The 9,307-nt window shown below is 37.4% G+C and overlaps 1 protein-coding gene across 2 annotated transcripts; it reads right to left on the reverse strand.

Annotated features, from left to right (window-relative positions):
- Positions 1-239: 239 nt before the first annotated feature.
- ppil1 (peptidylprolyl isomerase (cyclophilin)-like 1) lies at positions 240-9,301 on the reverse strand. 2 transcript variants are annotated; one of them, XM_072277776.1, is made up of 4 exons: positions 9,193-9,301; positions 7,477-7,631; positions 2,413-2,481; positions 240-516 (listed from the first exon to the last, which is right to left on the reverse strand). In XM_072277776.1, the coding sequence occupies exons 1-4, from the start codon at positions 9,246-9,248 to the stop codon at positions 290-292; spliced, it is 507 nt and encodes a 168-aa protein (XP_072133877.1). In that variant the 5' UTR covers positions 9,249-9,301; the 3' UTR covers positions 240-289. The 2 variants fall into 2 exon arrangements, with proteins under 2 accessions (XP_072133877.1, XP_072133878.1); XM_072277777.1 differs by lacking the exon at positions 9,193-9,301 and adding an exon at positions 8,964-9,044.
- Between the last annotated feature and the right edge of the window lie 6 nt (positions 9,302-9,307).

Below are 9,307 nucleotides of genomic sequence, written 5' to 3' on the forward strand. Positions count from 1 at the left end.
TAAAACGCATAACATATTATACTAATGATATAATAAAACTTCTATTAGTTGTAATCATTTTAAACAAATGAGCTGTAGATACACATGCAGCTCAAATATTAATATTAAATAAATTGGAGATGCTACTGATGACAAAGGTGTTAAACAAAGTGACTGTATGCTGCTGCTCTGCTTTTTGAATGATACCACAAATACAAATGTACCACATTTGTATACAGGAAGGTCATTAAAAACACATGGCCATGAACTCTAATTTATTACAAGAAAACATAATTCCTGGGTTATGGCCTTAACTCAGCTCGCTTACACTAGCTTTCAGAATTATAACATCATCCACTGGTCGGTCTTCACGATTTGTCTCCACGAATTCAATACGTTTAGCTACTGACAATCCACGGCAGATGCGACCAAAGATTGTGTGTTTGCCATCCAGCAGTGGTGTAGGTCCCAAGGTTAAAAAGAACTGGCTGCCATTTGTATCTGGACCTGCATTTGCCATGGCGAGGATCCCTGCACCTTTGAAAAAGGGAGGCATGGTAAAATTAGTTATAGAGTCACAGAGTAATACAGCACCAAAACAGACCCTTTGGCCCAGAGGCCCATTCCAACCACAGCATCGGCTATGCTCAATCCATTTGCCTGTTTTTGGCCCATAACCCTTCAAGCCCTTCCACTCCATGTACCTGTCCATATGCAATTGTACCTGCCTCAATCATTTCCTCTGGCAGCTCACTCCAGGTACTCACTACCGTCTGTGTAAAGATGATGATTGATGTTATTGCACACAAGGTTGAGATTTAATCGATGCGTATGCAAGATAATACCTATTAACTGAAAGTACTTGACTTTCATTACTTGTTAATCTTTAGCCTTTGCAAGTAACAGCTACTCCACTTGAAAGTTAAATTAATTTAGCACAGTTCTCTCAGAAATAAAAATAGACCAAGCTTAATCATTGCACATAAAATTCACAATGATCACAACAAATACCATTCACTCATTATCTTAACTATATTACTTATTAAACTTAGGTCCAACATGAAATGTAGAAACTGCAGCCGCAAGTCACCTAACCAGAAGGCATTAATATTTAGCATTTTAAAAACATAGCATTATAAACTGCAGATTTTAATTTTTTTAACCTGCAGGAAAACATCACCAATTTGTGGTTTTCACACAGATATTTTGTTCCTGAGATTAAACTATGGGCAAATTCCAACAATGTGTTTGCTGTCAAATATACTAAACATTGTTCTAGTTGGTAACAATGATAATTTTTTTCTTTCTTTTCACCACAAGCTCAAATAATATATCCAAATGCTTCTTAAACTGACTTTATTTCAATTACTTTTTCACAATTCATAATATTCATTCATCCACTGAATGATATGGCAACTGTCATTGGACAACTGCATAGTTATACCAATCGGGGTCAGAGACATAACGCACTGCAGCACACAAACAGGCCAAATGGACCATCTAGTGTGTGCCAAACTGTTATTCTGCCGAGTTCCATCGACCTGTGCCTGGACCATAGCCATCCATAAGCCTTCCATCATGTACTTACCAATATTTCTCTTATATATTGCAATTGAACCCACATTCACCACTTCCACTGGCAGCTTGATCCTCCTGCACCACCCTCTGAGTAAAGACATTCCCCCTCAGCTTCCCATTTAATAAATCACTTTTCACCCTTAACCCATGACCTCTAGTTCTAGTCTCACCCAACCTGAGTAGAAAAAGCCTGCTTGCACTTTCCCTATCTATACCCCTCATGACTTAACCTCACAACAATTTGTAGACATAAAGTCATAATACATTAGTTATTATGACATAGATATAATCCTGGGATAATTATATACACACACAATTAACCATTAATAATTGGTACATGGAGCATAGTAGAGGTTAAATAATTATAAATTACTAAACAACGAAATTATTGCAAGTAAGATGCATACGTATTCTCCCATCTAAATATTCATTCCACATTTTTTCAGCTTTTACAAAGAACGTTAAATTCAAAGATAGATTTTGGAGAAAATGTAATACAAGTAAACAAATTTCTAAGCATCCATGATATTTAAGATGACAGAGAGAAATCCTAAAACCACCATCAATATTTTTCCATCTGAAGCTTACAGCCAACAATTCACAAATATGTAATATACAGAAATGTTATTTTTTTCCAACAAAACTGGCACTGTTGGGTTAAATCTTAGCTGATCAGGCAAAATCTATGAAGAGAGGAACAGAACCAACGTTGTCAATGACTTTGCGTATGAATGTCAAATTTACACTGAATACTTCTTCAACAGTTAGACAAAAACATAGCAATTTTCTCCTAAGCCCTCAAGATTTGATAAGCAAAGGTTACCTTTGAAAGTTCAGAATAGACACAGAATTTACCTGTGAATTTTAGATCTTTATGCAACTCATCCTCAAAGTGCTTTCCATATATAGATGACCCTCCTCTACCTGGGTACACAAGCAATGAGTTTGTATTAAGTTATGATAGATGCAATTCTGTTCCTTAAAATGCTGCCACATAAAATCAAAAACAAATAATAATATAACTTTCACATCTTAAATTGTATATATCGGGTAAATGAAGGGGAAACATTTGCAGAAGGATGGAGAAAGAGTAAGCAGTGGGACTGGATGGCTACTTGAAAGAGCACAGAGGCAAAAATGCAGTAATTGGCCCTTCACTGTTTTGATTCATTCCATGATCCTGTCATAGGAGCACTTAATAATATGCTTTCGATGAGTTTGCAATATCAAAATAGAAAAAAGTATATGGAACTAATAGAAATATATTTCTCAGATGAATGCATTAATAGAACTTAGAACTGGAAAAGTTTATAAACAGTGCTTAAAATTTACAGATATTTCAAGAACTCAAAATGTTTTACTGATGGCTTTAAGTGCAGTGCAAAATTGTGTAACAGCCCCCTTCAATAGGTTGCAGTTGAAACCTGCACAATGTATTACATTACAAGCATCACTTGTTCCATAAACTCACATTGATTTGTATGCCAATCATACTCATTATTTATCAGCTATTCATGTTTGAAACACAAAATGTGGCTAGTCCACTACCAGCAGCATTAATTAAGGATTTGTCCACTTAACAAGCTTGAACAAATATTTGTTCGAGGTTGCTTTGGCAAGTGAGGTGAAAATAAATCCAAAGGGTTTCTACAGTTATACTAATAGCAAAAGGATAGTGAGGGATAAAATTGCTCCCTTAGAGAAACAGAGTGGACAGCTATGCGTGGAGTGATGAGATGGGGGAGATCTTGAACACTTTCTTTTCTTCGGTATTCACTAAGAAGAAGGATATTGAATTGTGTAAGGTAAGGGAAACAAGTAGGGAAATTATGGAAACTATAGTGATTAAAGAAGAGGAAGTAGTATTGGTGCTTTTAAGGAATATAAAAGTGGATAAGTCTCCGGGTCCTGACAGGATGTTCCCTAGGACCTTGACGGAAGTTAGTGTAGAAATAGCAGGGGCTCTGACAGAAATATTCCAAATGTCATTAGAAACGGGGATGGTGCTGGAGGATTGGCGTATTGCTCATGTGGTTCCATTGTTTAAAAAGGGTTCTAAGAGTAAACCTAAAAATTATCGGCCTGTAAGTTTGACGTCAGTGGTGGGTAAATTAATGGAAAGCATTCTTAGGGATGGTATATATAATTGTCTGGATAGACAGGGTCTGACTAGGAACAGTCAACATGGATTTGTGCGTGGAAGATCATGTTTGACAAATCTTACTGAATTTTTTGAAGCAGTTACTAGAAAAGTTGACAAGGGTAAAGCGGTAGATGCTGTCTATATAGACATCAGTAAGGCCTTTGACAAGGTTCCACACCGCAGGTTAGTTAGGAAGGTTCAATCGTTAGGTATTAATATTGAAATAGTAAAATGGATTCAACAGTGGCTGGCTGGGAGACGCCAGAGCGTAGTGGTGGATAACTGTTTGTCAGGTTGGAGGCCGGTGACTAGTGGTGTGCCTCAGGGATCTGTACTGGGTCCAATGTTGTTTGTCATATACATTAATCATCTGGATGATGGGATGGTAAATTGGATTAGTAAGTATGCAGATGATACTAAGATAGGTGGCGTTGTGGATAATGTAGTAGGCTTTCAAAGCTTGCAGAGAGATTTAGGCCAGTTAGAAGAGTGGGCTGAAAGATGGCAAATGGAGTTTAATGCTGATAAGTGTGAGGTGCTACATTTTGGTAGGACTAATCAAAATAGGACATACATGGTAAATGCATTGAAGAATGCAGTAGAACAGAGGGATCTAGGAATATTGGTGCATAGTTCCCTGAAGGTGAAATCTCATGTGGATAGGGTGGTGAAGAAAGCTTTCGGTATGCTGGCCTTTATAAATCAGAGCATTGAGTATAGGAGTTGGGATGTAATGTTGAAATTGCACAAGGCATTGGTAAGGCCAAATTTGGAGTATTGTGTACTGTTCTGGTCACCGAATTATAGGAAAGATGTCAACAAAATAGAGAGAGTACAAAGATTTACAAGAATGTTACCTGGGTTTCAGCACCTAAGTTACAGAGAAAGGTTGAACAAGTTGAGTCTTTATTCTTTGGAGTGTAGGAGGTTGAGTGGGGATTTGACAGAGGTATTTAAAATTATGAGGAGGATAGATAGAGTTGACGTGGATAGGCTTTTTCCATTGAGAATGGGGGAGATTCAAACAAGAGGACATGAGTTGAGAGCTGGGGGGCAAAAGTTTAGAGGTAACATGAGGGGGAGCTTCTTTACTCAGAGAGTGGTAGCTGTGTGGAACGAGCTTCTAGTAGAAGTGGTAGAGGCAGGATCGATATTGTCATTTAAAGTAAAATTGGATAGCTATATGGGCAGGAAAGGAATGGAGGGTTATGGACTGAGTGCAGGTCGGTGAGACTAGGTGAGAGTAAGCATTCGGCACAGACTAGAAGGGCCGAGATGGCCTGTTTCTGTGCTGTAATTGTTATACGGTTATATTTCTCCCTCATGTGTATTTGATATGAGGCCAGGAGATATCATAGCAAGTTAGCTCACAACTAACGTTGAAGTAATTAAACACAAAATAAAACACATCCCTGGAGCTTGTAAAGTATATTAGCTCATTTGTTCAATAATATACGCACAGTGAATTTCAAATTCTTTTGTTTTGATTTAATGTGGCACAATCTAAACTGTTACCATAAGTTTTAAATGTCATTTTAGTAGGAAAATCTTTTAACATCGAGTACTACATGCAGCAATGCTGTAGTGCACTAAAGTGGTGCAAACCAACCTACAGTTTTATTCCTATTAAAATGACAAATTTAATGTATTCATTTTGATTAATTATAATGTTTATTTATATAACTCCTTTCATACATTAAGATACAGGCTCCAAGTGCTTTACATAGACTGTAAAGATAAATCAATATAACAAAAATATGAAACAAAATTAAAAATCTTAAGTAAAGGCAAACATTATATAGAATAAATGTAATCGAATATACCAAATTGCATAAATGTAATCAACATCAACAGGCATTAAGTAATCCTATAAGTAGGCCAAATTAAATAGTAGGTTTTTAAAAATGTTTTCAAATGTTCCACAGTACTAGCTTGTATTATCTCTGTCAGTCGAGTATTCCAGATTTTTGGTGCATTAGAGCAAAAGGCTGCATCATCAGTTTTTATATGCTTGGCTCCAGGAACACTAAGCAAGCAAGTATTCATAGACCTAAGATTATGATTAGGGATGTAAGAGGATAGGCACTCCAAAACATACAGAGGAGATATATTATTCAGAGCCTTATAAAAAATTAAGAATATTATAAAATTGATCCTAAAGGACTCAGACAGCTAGTATAATGATGCCAAAACCAATGAAATGTGCTTAGATTTTCTTCTTTTTTTTTTTAGCTAAGATACTTTTTGCTGCATATTGAAAAAGCTGCAGCTGATTTATATCTTTCTTAGGCAGTCTAATTGAATAAAAAAATCTTTGCTTTATTTATTGCTTAACAGCAATAAATTTGACTAATTTAGCCTTTCAGCAAGGGCTGTGAATGCAAGTTTTTGGATTCAAAAAATACCATGATAAAATGGCTCAAGTTATACTTACAGCTTGTCGGCTAACTAGGGAACGGAGAGAAAGAAGCAACACACACAAAATGCTGGAGGAACTCAGCATGCCAGGCAGCATCTACGGAAAAGAATTTCCTCCAGCATTTTGTGTGTGTTGCTCGGATTTCCAGCATCTGCAGATTTTCTCATTTGTGAATGGGGAGAAAGGAGATGCTTCTTGAACCACTTTCAGGGAACAGAATATTATGCGTTTACTGAACTGCAATACTAGAGACTAAACTGGCTGCATTTGTTTTTCCTGAAGCAAAGAAGGCTGAGGGAGGTTTATAAAATTGTAAATGTCATAGGTAGGGTAGATAGCCATGAATTTTTTCTCATTGTAGGGGTATCAAAAACAAGTGGGCAGCGATTTAAGCTGAGATGAAGGAGAAAGGAGTTTTAAAAGAAATTTGAAGGGATTTTTTTTTTTTTAAATGCAGATATCTGGAACTTGCTGCCAGAGATGGTGACGTAGACTCAAGATTCAGGAATGTTTAGTCATTTTTTCAGTGCTCAAGTGTAAGGAGAACAAAATGATCTTTACTCTGGATCTGATGCAGCATAAAAAAAAACACAATAAACACAAATATAACAGTAATCCAGAAAACACAATGTATAAGTAACTGTTGAGTGTGGCTGTATTAGCTTATAAATATAGACTGGTTATGTACATAGAGTGACGCTGGGTGCAGGAGTATCTTAACATAAGGTGACTGACAGGAAATGATAAAGTGAGAAAGTGACTCTTAGCAAGAGGAATTTTTCTATGAAAACACAGGACAGTGACTGTATCAGTGAAGGTATGAGGTGTGGTGTGCTTAAAGTGGCAGTGCTTGGGGGTGGAAGAAGGGTGCTAAGGAGCTATATCTATCAATACATTTAAGAGATGGTCAGACATTTAAATTTAAATAGGCAATGTGTGTAAGTATACAGACATATATAGGCAAAAGGAGTTAGTGCAGATGGTCACAAAGGCTGATAAGGACTAGGCGAGCCAAAGAGCCCTTTCCTGAACTATATAGTTTGATCACTCGCCTGCAGCAATTAAAATAATTACTCAAAATAGCAAGTTCCAGCAAAATCTTTATGGGCAACAAAATGCATCATTGTAAAATATAACCACAAGAGTTGCTAGCATGAAAATGAATCAGAATCATTTTCAGAATGAGGTTTATTGTACCCGGCATGTGCCATGAAATTTGTTTCACGACAAGCTTCTGAATTATATTCTGAAGCTTTAGAATTATATAAAATGCTCATTTCTGTTATTTCACAGCAGCTCATGAATTATATTCTGAATGACTCTCGCTCTGCTGATGATGAAATTTCTGCACTCTTACCTGTTCCCGTTGGGTCTCCTCCTTGGATCACAAAGCCACTTATCACTCTGTGGAACTTGGTACCATTGTAATAACCCCTTCGAGCCAACTCAGCAAAGTTTCTGCAGGTTTTTGGTGCGTGCTTCCAATACAGCTCTAGTGAAATGTTTCCCATGCTGTTTCAAAATTGAAAAGTATAACAAGTTAGAAATAAGAGATAAAATGACAGACAGTGCCTGGAGATACTTGACAGGTTAGACAACATTCTGTGCAAGGAGAATTGAGTAAATGTTTCAAGCCATTGCCTGATCTGATGAAGAGTCATCAACCTGAAATGTTAACTTGATTTCTCTCTCCTCAGAATGTTGAGTAGTTCCCTCACTTTATTTTTATTTCAAATATCCAACACCTCCTGTTTTTTCTTATTCTGAAGTTAAATTAGTCCTAAACAATTTTAAGCAGAAACAATGGTTTTGCATAAATATCAAAAAGTAGAACAGATTATGTAAAATCACAGCCAATTCATTTGTAATAAGAAATTCACAAACTTAATGGTAAGTATGTCTTAAACAAATAATTTAATTCACAGAATTAAAGATCTCTGTTTGAGCTAAAACGTATGGGTCAAACAGCATCTGAGTATCACTGGCGAGATCTACAGTATCACTTGTATGGTGTTGGCCCTTCTCATTATCACAAAATGGCTGTATTGATTCTCATCAGTAAATTTACATTGAATCAACAGCAGAAAGCTCTCTCAATATGGTCTCTGACCTGGATGAACTCCAAACTCAGGAGTGTTTAAGAGACAGATAGATACATGGATATTTCAAGAGGGGATAAATGTGGTTAAGATGCAGGGAAGCGGGATTAATAGGACCAGTTTAATTAGTTTAACACAACATTGTGGGCCAAAGGGCCTGTGCTGTGCTATTCCATGTTCTGTTCTATAAGTTCTGTGTGCATAGGTGGCCAAGGGATGCTTTGAGAGCTACCATTAGTCTCCCCGTGTTGTAAGGAAATATGAAAAAGAATGGTAAACAAATTTCAGTACTGACACTGGAATCTGAAACAAAATTAAAAATGCTGAGAGAGCTCAGCCAGTCATCAACCAGCATCTGTGGAAAAGAAACGGGTTAACATTTCAAATCAACCACGCTCCCTCAGAACCTCAGCTGCAGGAATTTTGTCAGGTTATTAAACTAGTCCTAAATTCAGCTGACTGGCTAAGTTCTTCCAGCGTCTCTGGTTTTGTAGATAGAAGAGTGGTAATGGGATCAAGAAAGAAACAAACTAGCGACACAAGCTACTGCAGGTGCTGGAATCTAGAGTAACAACCTGCTGGTGGAACTCAGATGGTCGAGCATCTGTGGAGGAAAGCAACTGCTGATCTTGTTGGTTGAAACCCTGGCATCAGGGCTGGATTCATCAGAAACAAAAGAAAGCACAAACAAGAATAGCAAAATCGTTCCCGTTACTAAACGAAATATCTAAAACAAAATTGGTACCGGAATAAGACTGTCCAGTTCTAAGGCAGAAACTTTAAAAACTATTTTTCAGTCAACTAAAATTGTGGCTCATCTACAATCACATTACAGTGTGAAGCCGCGCGGGGCTACTGGGGGAAGAGGAAGCGAGCACACGCTGCTCCTTTCCTCGGTTATAACTAAGGATTGCCAGAACAATTGCGAGTTCCGAGCCAAGCGAACTGCTCAAACCACCCGTACCCCCACCTACGTCGTTTCCAGTGTGACATTTGGGGGTTGCCATGAGTCCGGAGAGATCCCCGACATGCTGACTTTGACTCCGCCGCTCAGTACTTAATACAAAGAGCACCCTCCTTTCAGTGTCA

Source organism: Mobula birostris, chromosome 14 (assembly GCF_030028105.1).
Source record: "Mobula birostris isolate sMobBir1 chromosome 14, sMobBir1.hap1, whole genome shotgun sequence".
Taxonomy (NCBI): domain Eukaryota; kingdom Metazoa; phylum Chordata; class Chondrichthyes; order Myliobatiformes; family Myliobatidae; genus Mobula; species Mobula birostris.

Excerpts from the sequence above, each read along its gene's own strand:
- ppil1 (XM_072277776.1), bottom strand. The coding sequence starts at position 9,248 with ATGTCGGGGATCTCTCCGGACTCATGGCAACCCCCAAATGTCACACTG. Across the intron at positions 7,632-9,192 it reads AATGTCACACTGGAAACGAC|CATGGGAAACATTTCACTAG; the intron begins GTAGGTGGGGGT and ends ATTTTGAAACAG. Across the intron at positions 517-2,412 it reads TAAAGATCTAAAATTCACAG|GTGCAGGGATCCTCGCCATG; the intron begins GTAAATTCTGTG and ends CCTTTTTCAAAG.